Source organism: Eretmochelys imbricata, chromosome 23, assembly GCF_965152235.1.
Source record: "Eretmochelys imbricata isolate rEreImb1 chromosome 23, rEreImb1.hap1, whole genome shotgun sequence".
NCBI classification, from domain to species: domain Eukaryota; kingdom Metazoa; phylum Chordata; order Testudines; family Cheloniidae; genus Eretmochelys; species Eretmochelys imbricata.
Window position 1 is genome coordinate 967,505 of NC_135594.1, and position 15,267 is coordinate 982,771.

Consider the following 15,267-nt stretch of genomic DNA (forward strand, 5'->3'; position numbering starts at 1 on the left):
AAGGAAACCGTTCTTCTCCTGCGCCTGCCTCCAGCCTGGGCCCCAGCCCTACCTGCTCACCTGTGAGCATCGCACCCGCTGGGGTTCTTTAATGGAGACAAGCTGAGTGCACAAGAGCGGACTTTCTCCTCCCCACTCCCGCCCCAGGACAGGAGCCGCTCTCCCATCCCCTGAGCGCTGGGGGACTCGGGAGTAGTTGGGGCCGAGCCTTGGCCGTTGTCTTCCTGCCCAGGCTGGGGGCCAGGGCCAGGCTGGGGGGCCACACAACTCGTCCAGCTGCAGTGACATGCAGAGCAGGGAGATCAGCCCCGGGAGTCCGTCTGTCTTGCCCAGGCTACTGGCCCCCAGGGCAGAGCCAGCTGCTAAGGGACACATGCCGTGGGATGGCTGGGCCCAGGGCTGGCACCGTGCTGGATTAGCCTAGGTCAACCTGTGCCAGGCTTTGGGTGGGCACTGAGCTAAGCCAGCCTCGGACCTGGCCCCTTTGGCTGAAGCTTGTGGGCAGGGGCCTCGTGCCACGCCTGTGACACATGCTGGGGGGCTGCTGCAGGGCTCCTGGTGCACTCGCCAGTGTCTGTCCAAGGCAGAGCAGGGGGTGGCACCGGGCGCTGGGGGGGGGCAGAGCTCCCTGGGGGGGACGGGCAGGAGCATTGGTATAAAATGGAAACGAGGTTGGTGCCAAAGCTTTTATTTACACAAGACTCCCGTGGGTCGTGGAGGTGTCCAGGCCGCACCGCCTGGCTGTGTCGCCTCCTCAGCCCCCCGGGGGCTCCTCTGACAGTGGAGGGGACCAGTCCCCTGGGTCTTTGGTGCCCATGGAGCAGGGTCCTGGGCAGAAGTCTCCACGCCCACAATCGCTGCTCCCTGGTGCCCATGGGGGGCAGAGCAGAACTGAGAGCAACCCTGTGGCTGCTCTAACTGCAGGGCCCAGCACAAAGGTGTACAGCGGCCTGCACCCCTACAGAGGGGCTGGCTAACGGCCTTGTGCCTCTCGCAGCAGCTAGCTCCATATTCGCCCTAGCACACAGGGCAGAATCCCTGGAGGCCCCACAAAGGGGAGAAGAACCCAGGTGTCCTGGCTCTGGATCCCAGCCATGGCCCAGGCTGCCTGCACTGAGCCTGCAGCACCGGGCTGCCTCTGTACCTCAGAGCGGGGGGTAGGGGACAGCGTCTGTGTGCCCCTGCCACGCTCCAGCAGCTGGGCAGAGTTCTGGCCCGATGCCCTGGCCCATGGCCAGGGTTCAATATGGTGCCTGGCTGGCTTCCTGCAGCCTGTGCTGGTTCTGAGCCTGGCGGGGGCACGTGGCTCATGGGGGCGGCAGCAGGAGCCTCCTACCCTGGGATCCCCGCCTCTGACCTCCTGGCTCTGCAGTGGCCAAGCATCCTCCAGCCGCCTGGCGGTTCCTGCTGGCCAGGGACCAGCTGTGTGCTCGTCTTCCCCAGCCGCTGTGCTTGGAGCAGGTCTACAGCTGGCCAGGCCCAGCGCTGCTAGGAGATAAAGCCTGGGTCAGAGACGTTCGGCCCCTTGTGCTCCCGGAGCTGCAGAGCTGGATCAGGCCCAGCCCTGCTGCTGTTAGCCGGACCATGAGCAATAGGGGGTCCCACCAGCTGTGCAGCCCTGGACACAGCCTCAGGTCTCCCCCCAGAATCACCCCAGCTTAGCGCTTGGCACAGGCCTGTTCTGCTGCCCTCGTGGGCCAACAGGGATTGTCTTTGCCAGGCAGGGGGAACAGTCCCAGCTGGGAGCTCCTGCCCTGGGGCTGCCCCGGGCCAGGGCCCCTACTGCATCCGCTGGCTCGGGGCTGTTCCTGGCCAAGCAGCCTGGGACCCAGGGAGTTCACACAGCAAAGGCTCGGTGCCGGTTCTGTACCTGAACGGCCGGGCAGGGCCTGGAACCAGCCGGTGCTCACCTGACGAAGACGTAGAGCATATGGCCTGGGTCAGAGACGAAGACCCTGCAGGAGGGAACAGTCCGTCAGCCAGGGCCAGCGGGCCATCCCCCTGGCCTCTGGGCCCCACCAACCTGTACTTTCCTCCCGGCCTCCCTAGGGGTCAGTCCCCCTTTCACACAGATGGAGCTGCCCCAGGGGGTGGTGTCAGCAGAGGTGGTTCCTGAACCCAGCTCACGTGGGGCCAGGCCCGACCCTGCCTCGCTCTCCCCAGGGGGCCATGGGGCTTGGTCACAGGAGCAGCCTGCTTTCGAGGCACCGGCTCAAGCCCCGCCGGCTGCATGAGGCACCCGCTGAGGCTGGGGAGAGCCACGGCTAACCCCTGCTATCGACTGCCATGGGAGGCAACTCGCCAGAGGGGTCTGAGCTTGGGGCAGGCTGAGAGCCAGGACTCCTGGGTTCTGTCCCTAACGCTGGGAGAGGAGTGGGGTCTAGTGGTCAGAACAGCGGGGCTGGGAGCCAGGACTCCTGTGTTCTCTCCTTGGCTCTGGGAGGGGAGTGGGGTCTGGTGGTTAGCGCAGGGGGTCAAGGGGGGGCTGGGAGCCAGGACTCCTGGGTTCTCTCCCCCTGTGGATTCCCTGCCTGCAGCTCAGGCCACTCTCCTGTTACTGAGGCCAGTTCCGCTCCCGGCCTGGGCCCCTCGCCAGCTCCACTCCCTGCCTGGGCCCCTGCCGTTGGGGGGAGAGGCAAGGGAGATGCTGAGTCACTGGGGAGCAGCCAAGCCCCGTGTTGCACCAGAGTCAGTGAGCAGCCTTGGGCACCCTGCAGAACTGGCCCCTCTCTGGGCAAAGAGCTGGGGAGGGAGACAACTGGCAGGTGGGCCCAGGGCCACCCTGACCCCTCGTAGCTCTACCCTGGGGCAGGGCACTTTGCACAGAGTCTGGGGTGGAGCTGGGAGAGAACCCAGGCGTCCTGGCTCCCAGCCCCCTGCTCTGACCATCTCCCAGGCAAGGTTACCCAGGATTAACCTCTTGTGCCACTCTTGGGGTTTGCTCAGCTCCTACCAGCTGGGGGTCCCGCTGAGCCGGGCCCTGGGCACCCCAGCTGGTGGGGGGTGTGGGGGGGGGAGAGTTCAAGGCCCATGGGCGGCTGTGTGTGTGGAGGTGACAGGCAGCTGGCCTGGCTGGGGGTGCTCACATGGCCCTTGCCCTGGCCCAGACGGGCCCCCCCGCGGGACTCACCGCTCCCCCCAGTGGTAGAAGGCTCGGTCCTGGTAGAAGTTGCACAGGAAGAGCCAGAGGCTGATGGTCTCCATCCAGAAGATGACGAAGAGGAACCAGAGGGAGGAGAGGAGGAAGAGCTCACACGCCATCCTGCCAAGGGCAGAGGGAAGGTGCTGGGACGGGCAGCTCCGCACCCCGGGCTGGGGGCAGGGCGCCAAGCCCGCACCAGGCAATGGCTGGGGGCCCAGCACGCAGCCCCCAGCTTCGCACAGGGAGCGAGACCCGAACCGGGGACCCTTCGAGGGCGCTACCAGGGCCTGCCTACGCGTGTGCTCCCACGTGGCCCCAGCGTGTGCGGGGCGCTCTGCCCGCCCCAGGCTGGCGGCTCTGTGCGGCCCTGGGAGCTCTCCCGGCCCCGAGCGGGGGGGCGGCGCTGGGGCAACCGGGTCGTGGGGTCACAGGCTCCAGCGGGGCCCCCGGCCTCGCGGTTCAGTCGGTGCTCGCGGCCCAGAAGGCCAGGGCAGGAGACCAGTGGGTCTCAAAGGGGATTAACAGGGAGGCGGGGGGTCCCTGGCAGCAAGCGGCTTCCAAACCCCTTTGCACCCAGGACGGGGCGATCGACAGGGGCCCGTGGGGCGGCCTCGTGACCCAGCACTGATGCCCCCCGGCAGCCTCGGGCACGGGGGTGGTGGGGGGAACACTGCGGCCTGGGGACAAGGGAGGGTGGCAGGGGACAGGGGGACTTGCGGCCCGAGAGGGGTTCGTGCTCCCGACCCCAGCTGCCCTCGCACCAGGGCACAAACACACACGTGCCAAAGGGCGTCACACGAGCGTCCTCACCGAGCGCACCAGGGACACGTGCCGACCCGGGGCAGAAAAACACAAACCGGCCAGTCAGGTGCCCCCCCCCCAGCCCTGCCCTCCGCTCCCGGTCCTGGGTTCCCCCTGCCCCCGCCGGTGCCCCCCCAGCCCTGTCCTCCCCTCCCGGTCCTGGGCTCCCCCCGCCCTGCCCTCCGCTCCCGGTCCTGGGCTCCCCCCGCCCCCGCCAGCCCCCCCCAGCCCTTTCCTCCCCTCCCGGTCCTGGGCTCCCCCCGCCCCCGCCGGTGCCCCCCCAGCCCTGCCCTCAGCTCCCGGTCCTGGGCTCCCCCCGCCCCCGCCGGTGCCCCCCCAGCCCTGCCCTCCGCTCCCGGTCCTGGGCTCCCCCCGCCCCCTCCGGTGCCCCCCCAGCCCTGCCCTCCGCTCCCGGTCCTGGGTTCCCCCCGCCCCCTCCGGTGCCCCCCCAGCCCTGCCCTCCGCTCCCGGTCCTGGGCTCCCCCCGCCCCCTCTGGTGCCCCCCCAGCCCTGCCCTCCGCTCCCGGTCCTGGGCTCCCCCCGCCCCCTCTGGTGCCCCCCCAGCCCTGCCCTCCGCTCCCGGTCCTGGGTTCCCCCCGCCCCCGCCCCCCAGCCCTGTCCTCCCCTCCCGGTCCTGGGCTCCCCCCGCCCCCTCTGGTGCCCCCCCAGCCCTGCCCTCCGCTCCCGGTCCTGGGTTCCCCCCGCCCCCGCCCCCCAGCCCTGTCCTCCCCTCCCGGTCCTGGGCTCCCCCCCCCGCCCCCGCCGGTGCCCACCCCCAACCTTGCCCTCCGCTCCCGGTCCTGGGCTCCCCCCGTCCCCGCCCCCGCCGGTGCCCCCCCAGCCCTGTCCTCCGCTCCCAGTCCTGGGCTCCCCCCGCCCCCGCCGGTGCCCCTCCCCAGCCCTGCCCTCCCTTCCCCTCCCGGCCCCGGGCTCCCCCCACCCCCACTGATGCCCCCCACCCCCAGCCCCGCCGCCCCCTCCCCTCCCGGCCCTGGGCTCCCCCCACCCCCACTGATCCCCCCCACCCCCGACCCGCAGTCCCCTCCCCTCCCGGCCCTGGGCTCCCCCCACCCCCGCCCCCGCCCCCGCCGGTGCCCCCACCCCCGGGCCTCCCCACCCCCAGCCCCGCCGCCCCCTCCCCCGGCCCCGGGCCTCACTCACCCGCGGCACCGAGCGGGACCCGGGAGCGGCGGCGGCCTCTGGCTCCGGGATCCCCAGACCCGCTCGGGCTCCGCCTCCCCTGGGTCCTAGCGCCGCCCGCGCAACGGCGGGCGCTGAAACCGCCCCGGGGGCCGGCAGGTTCCCCGCCCCCCCCGCTGTAAAACTCCGGCCAGGAGGCAGCCCCCGGCACAGGACCCCGCAGGGGGTAACCCCCCGGCTGCTGCTTGGGGGCCAGGCCCGGGAGCCCCCCCCAGGGCGCGGCGTCGCTCTGCCCTGGGCCCCGGCGAGTGTCGCGCCCCCCCGGCCCTGTGTGACACCCGCCGGTCTGGTGGGTTGGGGGGGGGGGACGGGAGCCCGGACGCCTGGGTTCCCCCCCCCGCGCTGTCTGCGACACGCTGGGCCGCAGGCGGGGACGAGGCGTTTGCACCCAGAGCCGGGGGGGGGACCCCCTCCCACCCCCAGCCGTGGGGCGCGGCCGGGCATAAGGTTCGCTCGGTCCCGCCCTGGAGCTGCCCATAAAACCCCGCCCGGCCCGGCCCCGCCGCGACTCGGGAGCGTAATGGACTGTAACCGGGCAGCGGGTGAGCTGGGAGCCCCCCCAGGAGCCAGGAACCCCCCGGGGCAGAGACCCCCTAGAGCCCCCCCCCAGGAGCCAGGAACCCCCGGGGCAGAGACCCCCTAGAGCCCCCCCCCAGGAGCCAGGAACCCCCCCCGGGGCAGAGACCCCCTAGAGCCCCCCCCCAGGAGCCAGGAACCCCCCCCGGGGCAGAGACCCCCTAGAGCCCCCCCCAGGAGCCAGGAACCCGCTGGGGCAGAGACCCCAGGAGCGCCCACGGGGGCCAGCCCTCCCCCAGCAGAGACCCCGGGAGCCCGCCCCCCCAGGCAGAACCACCCCAGGGTCCAGTCTTCCAGGTTCCCCCTGCCAGTGCTGAGTGGGGGCCCCCAGCGCTCCCCAGGCTGGGGGGCGGGTAGGCGCGGAACAGGGCCCAGTGCTGGGTGCTGCAGGGGCGGGGGAGAGACACCAGCAGCCCAGCACAGGGGCCCTGCCTGCCCTGCTTCCTGACCCCTGTGCCCCATAGCCGTCCATGGGGGAGGGCTCTGGGCTGGGCACAGCCTGACCCACTCTTCTCTGCCCCGCAGCTGTTGGCCCGGACCTCAAGAAACATGAGGAAGGGAAGAAAATGGGGCACCCCACCAAACACAAGGTATGGGGGGGCAGGATTCAGGAAGCCAGGGTGGGGTCAGGGCAGGAATCAGGCCCCGTGTCTGGGGGTGCTCTGGGTGGGGGAGGGGTAACCACTCAGGGTGCCTGGATGGGGGGCACCTGCTCTGGGTATCCCCCCATGCCCACTGCAGCGCTGACTCTGCTGCAATGCTGGGGGGCCCCTGGGCCTGGGTGGGGCCTGGGCAAGGCTGAACCTCGTCTCTCTCTCAGGACGAGCACGGATCCTCCTCGGACTCCAGCAGCAGCTCCAGTGAGAGCAGCGGGGAGCACCATGGCAAGGTAGGGGGTGAGGGGCCAGGACCCCCCAGGGGAAGGGCTGAGATAGGCACCCTCCTGAGCAGCTCTGCCAGCCCAGCCTCCTCCTCTCCTTCCCCCAGCGCCTGCTGCTGTCACCATTGCCGGCGGGTTCTGGGGTTCCCCACAGTAGGGAGGGGACAAGGGGGCTGAGCGTTAGGGGGGGGGGTCGACACTGGGAGCCAGGACTCCTGGGTGCTCTTCCTAGCTCTGCCCTAGCCCCATGCGGTGGGGATAAGGAGAGCCCCCCATGCCAGGGGAAGGGGGCGGGTCTGTTCCCCACCCAGGTGCCAAGGGCCTCCTGCCAGCAGACAGCCCCACAGCCTGTTCTTGCTGGGAGGGTACATGGCCAGCAGCCCCTGCAGGGAGCCTGGTTCCTGGCTCTCCTGGCCCCGTTTGCCCAGGTCTGGGGGCCATCCCAGCCCCCCAAGGGCACTTGGCAGCTCTGCTGCCCGCACACTGATAACCACAGGGCTGTTGGTGCCCCGCGGCCCAGCCTGGGGCTAGAATCCAGCCTCTGCCGCTGTCAGGGCCAGAGGGCGGCAGGGCGGGACCTGCAGCCCCCAGGGCGGGACCTGCAGCCCCCAGGGCGGGCACGGCCCCAGCTGCTGGGCAGAGCAGGGCTGGGACTGGCTGCAGAGAGCAGCTGGCACTAGCAGGCGAACACGGTCCTGGAGGGTCAGGGCCTGGGCCCGATCCACCGGGGAACAGAGGTGGATCACAGCAGCAGAGCCTTGGAGATTAGAGACCCCAGGGGACCAGGTGCTACCCCACCGCAGGAGACCGCCCCGCTGCAAGCTCTGTCTGAACACACCAGATGAAGGGAGGAGGGAAACCGAGGCTTGTGCAGGCCTAGGACAGAGCTGGGCTCTTGGGGAGCCCAGGTCCTTCCCCCACTTACCCCCACGCTCTCCCCACAGCCCCACTGCCCAGGCCACGAGCACAAGAAGAAGAAGGAGAAGAAGCTGAACAAGGAGAAGAAGCCGCAGAAGGAGAAGTCCAAGGAAAAGAAGAGCCACTGATGCCAGCACCAGGACTGGCTGCGTCTGGCCCACACTGCACACCTGGCGCTGGGCAGAGACCCGGCCTGAGAGCAGGGCTGGGAGGAGAACCAGCAGCTCAGCCGGGCACCCGCTGCCATTATCTGTCCCTTTGGAGCCTTAATTGGAAATAAACAAGGGTGGGTCTGAGCTTGCCCTGCGGATGCTGTGTGAGGCAGGGGATTATTAGCCTGCCCTAACGAGCAGGAGCCTAGGGCAGGGCCAGCCCAGGCAGCTTCCTCCAGGTGTGGCCTGACCCACAGAACAGGTTCTGAAGGGGTCAGGAGAAGGTGGCAGGAGGTGCTCTCAGCCCCACCTGCAGGGAAGGGAACAGCAGCTTGGCAGGTGGCCCTGGGGAGGTGAGCGGCCCCCAGCTGCAGAAATGTGGAGCAGCTCCAGGCTCTCCAGCTTCCTGCCTGCACTGCAGCAGACCTGGTGTGTGACAAGCCAGCCAGTTGTGGCAGGTGCTGGGGAGCAGCTGCTCCGCTCAGGGCAGGAGCAGCAGGGGCCAGAGTGTGGGGCTGGGGAGTAGCCGTACGCCCAGCCAGCTCTAGTGTGGACAGCAAATGGGTGCTGGTGCCCTTGGGGATGCTCCAATTGCGCTCCTGGGGGCCAGGCAGTCTCCCTGGGGTGTCCCCGCTGCTGGCTACGTGAGTGCCCCCCTCATGCACGCCAGCACACGGAGCCACCATAGCTACTGTTTATTGGCTTGTGGATACAGAGGCTCTGGGGGGTGGCTCAGGCCGCATGCAGCCCCGGCGGGCCCCGGCGACGCAGCCCTAACACGGCCTGCCCCCCAGCCGCAGCAGAGTAACTGAGAAACCACCAGGCAGCAGCACGCATGCATTAACATGCAGCCAGGGGGGTGGGGGTCTAGCAAAGCTGGGGGAGACCTGCCCAGGCATTAGCTGGAGCTGCAGGAAGCCAGCCCTGAAGGCCAGTGACAGGAGCGCATTAGACCGGGCAGGGGGGACCTACGTAGCACCAGCCCAAAGGCCGTGTCCAGGGCAAGACTGGCCCCAGCGGCCTAGACCCCAGCCTGGCAGCCTCCCCCGGCCAGCACCGAGAGAAACAAAAAACAGCTGTTGGTTCAAAATGGCCAGACAGCCAGACATGCCCCCAGCACCCCGTGAGCCCTGGGCTGGTGCTGCCCAGCCTGGAGGTGGGGGCGGCTCCAGGCAGGAACGCAGGCTGGCATTTCACATGCAAAACTAGCCCCATCCCAGCAGCTTGGTGCAGAACCAGGCAGACCCCGAGGTGGCGCAGGGGGCAGGGCTGGCCCACACGGAGCTCCAGGCAGCTGGTTCTTCACGGCCCTGCAGGAAGACAGCTGCCACGGAGGAGGCACTGGAGGGTAAGGGACACCCCCACCCCTCAGACACTGCCCAGCTGAGGGTCCCACCCCTCCACAGACACTGCCAGGGCAGAGCCTGAGATCTCCCGAGCTGGTCCCATTCTCAGAGACAAGTCACTTGGAATATGCCAAGTTCCAGCTGCCTCCCCCAAGGGCAGCGCCTCCCCCGTTGACAGCGAGATCCCTTCCACGCCCCAGATTGGGGCCCTTAAACAAAACCCTGCGGTGTCTCTTTACTAAAGGGCTAAACCCATCAGAGAGGGACCCCGCCCCAGGATCCTGGCCAGGAGCCCCCCCACACCCCGCTAACCCTAACACAAGGACGTCACCGCAGCACAAGCTGGAGCGGACACGGCGTTGTTTGACCCCCGCCATCAGCCTGCCTGTGAACAGGCCCCAGGCAGGGAGCGCGGCTGGGGAGCGAGGGGCAGGGTCCCGGGCAGCTGGAGAGGAGATGCATGAGGGAGGCCCCATCACCTGACGAGGTGGAAGGTCAGCCAGTACATGAAGAGCGGCTGCAGGGCGGCGATAGCCATGGTGAGGTACATGCGCAGCTGGTTCTTGGGCCCCCCGCACCAGCACGCCCTCCGCAGCCGCCTCCGACAGGATCTTCAGCCGCAGCGTCCTGATCTGGGGGGAGAGGGGAGAGCGCTAGGCCAGGGCCTGGTGGGAGCAGCCCTGGGCCACTGGCCACATGGCACATGCTGCCGCTTCTTCCCCACCCAGCCGTCCGAGCCCAATGTACTGGGCACCGCTAGCCGGTTGGTCCCCAGGACAAGGGCCCGGCCTGGGATGCTCTCCTCAGCTCCCGCATCCGGAGAGGAAGCGCAGGGGAGACGCTGATACCACGGGGCCCGGCACCAGCAGCGCAGCCCCGAGGTCAGAACCAGCCAAACCAGTAGCCAGCCCCAGAGCTAGACCCCACCCCGTGACTGACCCAGGCCACCTGTCCCCTTGCCGCAGCCAGCCCTTACCATGAAGACGAAGATGGAGAGGCAGCACCAACTCAGCAGCAGGTGGTAGCCAGTCTTGCCGAAGAGCAGGCCGGACACGATGCCGACAATCATCCTGCCGCAGGAGAGGCACGAAGTGAGTGGGTGTGGGGTGCCACCCCTAGCCCTGGGGGTAGCAGAGCCGTGCCACCAGCACCCCCCTCCCGTGCCAGGGCCCTGGCCCAGCACTCCACTGCAGCGTGGTCACTCACGGGCTGGGGGGGAGGGACACGTTTCCAAACGCATCCCCCTGGCGCTAATTTAATTCGACAGAGATCTGGACCCACACCCAGAGTCAGGCCCCTTTAACTCCACACACCGCACATCTGCGTCAGCACCAGAGCGCTGACCCCAGCCCCTCTGCCGCTCAGAGATTGGGACACGATCCCCCCTCCCTGCAGGGCACAGGGCTGGTCTCCTCCCCCCATTCGAGTGCGGTGGTTGCAGCTCCAGGCTGGGGAGGGGCCAGCACTCACCCGACGTACTTGTACCCCGAGAAGGCGACGAGGTCGATGGTGGTGAGGTCCGTGTTCACGGTCACCAGGTAGAGGCTCAGCAGGATGGCCAGCACCTCCACGATCAGCCAGGCCAGGGCCGAGCTGGCCTGCAAGCCCAGGATGTCGGGAGAAAACCTGCATTCGCACAGGGGTCAGGACAGTCAAAGGGCACCAGCTGGGACTGGGAGGGTCAAAGGGTGCCAGCCTGCCGATGGGCGAGTTCCTGGCAGCCTAGGCTTGGCAGGACCTACAACGCTTCCCATGCGGCCACCTCCCAGCCCCCAGGGGAGCCTGCAGGCCACTGATCAGCAGAGCATGCCGGGCACCAGCAGCAGGGTCAGGCTGACCCCACGCCCTCCCTCTGGGCATGGAGAGACGCAGAGAGCTCCTGTACTGCTGGCTAGAGGCCACCACAGAACGGTCTGCTCCAGGCACAGGAGCATGGCGTTCCCAACTGACATACCTGGGAAGGTGGGGCTGGTTCAGGCTGGGGTCCCCCCACTCCCACTAAAATCCCCCGCCTGGAGGGCATTCCTGGAAAGGATGTGGGCACTCAGCAGCTGCCAGTTTTACCCTGGTCAAGCTTCTGTTCACATGGATCAGCCTGACCTTTGGCGCAGGGTCTGGGAAAGAGCCCACCCCCAGCACGAGGCTGCTGCACCCCCACGCTCAGGAGAACCACACGCAGACGGGGCAGATCCGAGTCCTCAGGACAGCACAGACCCAAGGCTGCTGCTGTACCTGGGGACATAGACACCAGCTTCTCCTGGCGCCAGTAGGTGCTCGCACCACCCCTGCCCGCCCCACCCCCATTCCAACCCCTGCCCCAACTCCACACCCTCCCTGTCCCTATTGGGCCCCTTCCTCAAATCCCCGCCTTGGCCCCCCCACAGTGCACCACGTTCCCGCTCCTCCCGCCTCCCTCCCTCAGCTTGTTTCACCATGAAACAGCTGTTCCGTGGCAGCAAGCACTGGGAGAAGCAGGGAAGGCGCGCTCAGGGGGAGAGGCGGAGGTGAGCTGGGGTGGGGAGCTGCCAGTGGGTGCAGAGCACCCACCAAGTTTTTCCTGTGGGTGCTCCAGCCTCGGAGCATCCACGAGTCGGCGCCTATGCCTGGGGAGCACTCTCCTCACCTGTTCTGGGTTCCCAGTGCTAAGCCAGCCACCAGGATGTACGTGATGAAAGCCATGACTGCGAAGGAAAGAGACACAAGCTGGTGAGTCCCAGAGTCACTGCTCCCATGCAGAGGGGACCAGTCCGGCCCAGGGGATAGGGAATGCATAGATCTCCCTGAAAGAGCACATGGGAGATGCCAACCTGGGCTACTAAGCTGAGAGGGCTCACAATGCCCACAGGAAACTCCGAGATGGTGGAGGGAGTAACTCTGCTGCCTTTACTCCCGAAGAGTTGGCAACAGCAGAATAATTCCCCCACCGTAGCCAGGCCGCTCAGCTTCCTCCTGTAGACAAGGCCTCGGAAACCAGGGAAGGTTTCAGGGAGCAAACTAATCTATATTGCTGCTCGGATCCACAGTGACCTGTGCAACTTTCAACTGCCCATGCAAGCACCCCTGAAAGTCAGGCCATAACACCCAGCGCCCAGTGATGCATTGGCTAGGGACTGCGGGACTCAGCCTACAAGCCCGGAAGGACGAGGGCCTGCCCTCTGCACGGGGTCAAATCAGACCACGCGCTGCTGCCCAGCAAGGTACCTGGAATGTAGAGATCAGGGGCGTTGATGTCAAACCGTGGTGCTACAGGCGTGTCCTGCTGGTATCGCACCTGCCAGTCCTGCCAAGAGACACACCTGTGAGGGGAACCCCAGACACCCGAGTGCTGCAGAGCCAGAAGGGGTGAGCTGGCAAGGGAGGGCAATCTCTGCATGGTGCCCATCCTCCTGAACCGGTCTCACAGTACGAGCCAGCCAGGAAGCTCGTTTAGCTTTAAACCCAGGCCACCCAGCGAGCGTCCCTTGGTGCGGCACTCAGCAACCAGGAGCCAGCGCCCCGGGGCCAATAGCCCTGCACTGGAGAGTCACTTATGTAGTGTGCGGGTCTGGGGGTGCTGCATCACCCTGAGCCCTGCCGGCAGCACGGCCCTACCGCCAGCGTCCCCCCTCCCATGGGTGTCAAACACTACAGCAGAGTGGTTGTAAGGGGCTGCAGAATGGGCCCGGTGGAGTCAGACTGACCATCCAGAGAGTGTGCCCCACACCAGGGAGCGGAGCGGCCCTAGATGCGGACGACACGCACAACCCTGTATGCGCAGTCAGACTTAGGCGCCAGCTGATTTTGGAGGTGGATGGTGGAGGTGACGTCCTGGACTCTTCAATCCTCCATTTGAAGTTTGCAGGCTAAAGAGCCCTTTGCAACACCCATCACCCAACCTGCTAACGAACAAGGCCGTGGCTCCAGTTACTCAGCTAGGTTCAGCCTTTCTGGGCTTACCTGGTGCATGAACGGGAAGAGAAGCAGCCCCAGCTTCTTGCCTACGTAGACAGTGTCCACGGCAAAGTAATATTTCAGCTTAGTCATGGGAATGAAGCGGTCAATCTGCAAGGAGAGGAAAGCAACTCAGGGCACAGGGGGGCAGGGGTGTAGGATGGGGGGCCCCATGTGTGGGAGGGAGCACCAAGTGCAGAGCAGGGGGCATCACGAGGAGAGGGTAGGATCAGAGAGAAGCAGCCACTCAGTCTTCTGTCCCAGCAACAGGACAACTGGAGGCCGTGCTGTGGATGGGACGTCTCCCCCCGCTCCCCTCCCCCTGGCCCCACACTCACGTTCTTGTCCACAATCTCCTTGCTGTGGCTGGCCAGGGTGCTGCCGTAGGCCATGGCGAAGCTGGACATGGGCTCGGCCAGGAAGGAGCCCTGTGCAGGGTAGCCCACAGGGGGGGACTGCGGGGCAGCGTAGCCCCTGCCCAGGGCACTGGAGCTGGTGTCATCGAACAGCTGGTGAGGATCAGCCATGCTGGAGGAGGCGGCCGGCAGCCGGCGCTTGGAGGCTGCGGGAAGGAGACAGCAGGTGAGTTGGGGTGATGGGACCCCAGGGCACAGGGACTTGGCACAGGGGGGCACCCCCACGCGATCGGCTTAGAGGCTGGAGAAGCTGGCTCTCCTCAGCCCCTTCAGCCACGGGCCGCTCTGCTGGGGCTGCCCACGAGGGGCCCTCCAGCGATGCCGGCCATGGGGGGGTCCCCGAGACAGCCAGCCCCTGGGGACAGGGCGAGACCCCCCAACCTCACCCCACCAACGAGCTCGCAGGCAGCAACCGCCAAAGGCCACTGCAGGGAGGTGCCCCATGGCCAGGGGGCCTGAACCCGCCCCAGACACCTCCTCGCCACCCCTCCCCCCCAAGACAGCCCCCGTCACCCCCTCGCCACCCCTCTCCCCGGACAGCCCTTCGCTGCCCCCCCGACACCCCCTCGCCGCCCCTCCCCGCAGACACCCCCTCGCCGCCCCTTCGCCGCCCCTCCCCCCGGACAGCCCCCGACACCCCCTCGCCGCCCCTCCCCCCGGACAGCCCCCTCGCCGCCCCTCCCCCCAAGACAGCCCCCTCGCCGCCCCTCCCCCCAAGACAGCCCCCTCGCCGCCCCTCCCCCCAAGACAGCCCCTGTCACCCCCTCGCCGCCCCTCTCCCCGGACAGCCCTTCGCTGCCCCCCCCCGACACCCACTCGCCGCCCCTCTCCGCAGACACCCCCTCGCCGCCCCTCTCCCCGGACAGCCCTTCGCTGCCCCCCCCGACACCCGCTCGCTGCCCCTCCCCGCAGACACTCCTCCCTGCCCCTCCCCCCGGACACCCCCTCGCCGCCCCTTCGCCGCCTCTCCCCCCGGACAGCCCCTCGCCGCCCCTCCCCCCGGACACCCCCTCGCCGCCCCTCCCCCCGGACACCCCCTCGCCCCGGACACCCCCCTCGCCGCCCCTCCCCCCCGACAGCCCCTCGCCGCCCCTCCCCCCCAAGACAGCCCCCGTCACCCCCTCGCCACCCCTCTCCCCGGACAGCCCTTCGCTGCCCCCCCGACACCCCCTCGCCGCCCCTCCCCGCAGACACCCCCTCGCCGCCCCTCCCCCCCGACAGCCCCTCGCCGCCCCCTCGCTGCCCCTCCCCCCGGACAGCCCCCTCGCCGCCCCTCCCCCCCCAAGACAGGCCCCGTCACCCCCTCGCCGCCCCTCCCCCCCCCAAGACAGGCCCCGTCACCCCCTCGCCGCCCCTCCCCCCGGACAGCCCTTCGCCGCCCCTCCCCCCGGGCAGCCCCCGACACCCCCTCGCCGTCCCTCCCCCCCAAGACAGCCCCCGTCACCCCCTCCCCCACTGACGCTGCCGCAGCCCCCCGCCGGGGCCGCCATCTGGGTTCATCGCGCTCCGCCCCGGCGAACTGTCAGCCGGGCCTCGCTGCCGCTTTAAGGGAAGCCCCGCCCACTTAGGGCCAACCGACCAATTGGAGAACGGCACTGTTCGCAGGCGCCGCCAATCAGCGCGCGCCGCCGCCGCCCTACCAATCACGGGTCGGGCCGAGGCGTCACGTGCCGGGCCGCCGCCGCGCTCATTGGGCGTGCGTTGGACAATGCGCCGGAAGGTCACGTTGCCAAGACGCCGCGCTGCGTGTGCGGTCGCGCGACCCGAAATGCCCCGCCCCCCATCCCTGCCCAAGATGGCGACTGCGGGGCGGTCACGTGGCTGCACGTCCCTGTCGCTGCCCCTTTCCAAGATGGCGGCCGGCTACTCTAGCTCAGGCTTTCCCTAGTGCTGTAGGCCCAGGCCC

At 68.5% G+C, this 15,267-nt stretch overlaps 2 protein-coding genes and 1 long non-coding RNA gene across 5 annotated transcripts; 1 reads left to right on the forward strand and 2 right to left on the reverse strand.

The window, feature by feature from the left end:
* Positions 1-672: 672 nt before the first annotated feature.
* On the reverse strand, positions 673-5,201 carry LOC144279209 (uncharacterized). Its single transcript, XR_013348658.1, has 4 exons — positions 5,105-5,201; positions 3,131-3,262; positions 1,871-1,955; positions 673-1,485 (listed from the first exon to the last, which is right to left on the reverse strand). It is a non-coding gene; the product is annotated as an uncharacterized LOC144279209 (long non-coding RNA).
* C23H19orf33 (chromosome 23 C19orf33 homolog) lies at positions 2,576-7,850 on the forward strand. Of its 3 annotated transcripts, none has more exons than XM_077840694.1 (4): positions 2,576-2,765; positions 6,245-6,309; positions 6,540-6,608; positions 7,544-7,849. In XM_077840694.1, exons 1-4 carry the CDS (start codon positions 2,645-2,647, stop codon positions 7,643-7,645), a joined length of 357 nt encoding a protein of 118 aa, XP_077696820.1. In that variant the 5' UTR covers positions 2,576-2,644; the 3' UTR covers positions 7,646-7,849. The 3 variants fall into 3 exon arrangements, with proteins under 3 accessions (XP_077696820.1, XP_077696819.1, XP_077696822.1); XM_077840693.1 differs by lacking the exon at positions 2,576-2,765 and adding an exon at positions 3,262-4,010 and having other exon boundaries at positions 7,544-7,850; XM_077840696.1 differs by lacking the exon at positions 2,576-2,765 and adding an exon at positions 5,268-5,685 and having other exon boundaries at positions 7,544-7,847.
* A 1,508-nt stretch (positions 7,851-9,358) lies between these two features.
* On the reverse strand, positions 9,359-14,913 carry YIF1B (Yip1 interacting factor homolog B, membrane trafficking protein). The gene is given in 9 exon segments (XM_077840557.1): positions 9,359-9,580; positions 9,582-9,647; positions 9,992-10,085; positions 10,486-10,641; positions 11,639-11,696; positions 12,217-12,295; positions 12,952-13,056; positions 13,284-13,507; positions 14,822-14,913. Coding segments are annotated over 9 exon segments (912 nt in total). The 5' UTR covers positions 14,862-14,913; the 3' UTR covers positions 9,359-9,490.
* Between the last annotated feature and the right edge of the window lie 354 nt (positions 14,914-15,267).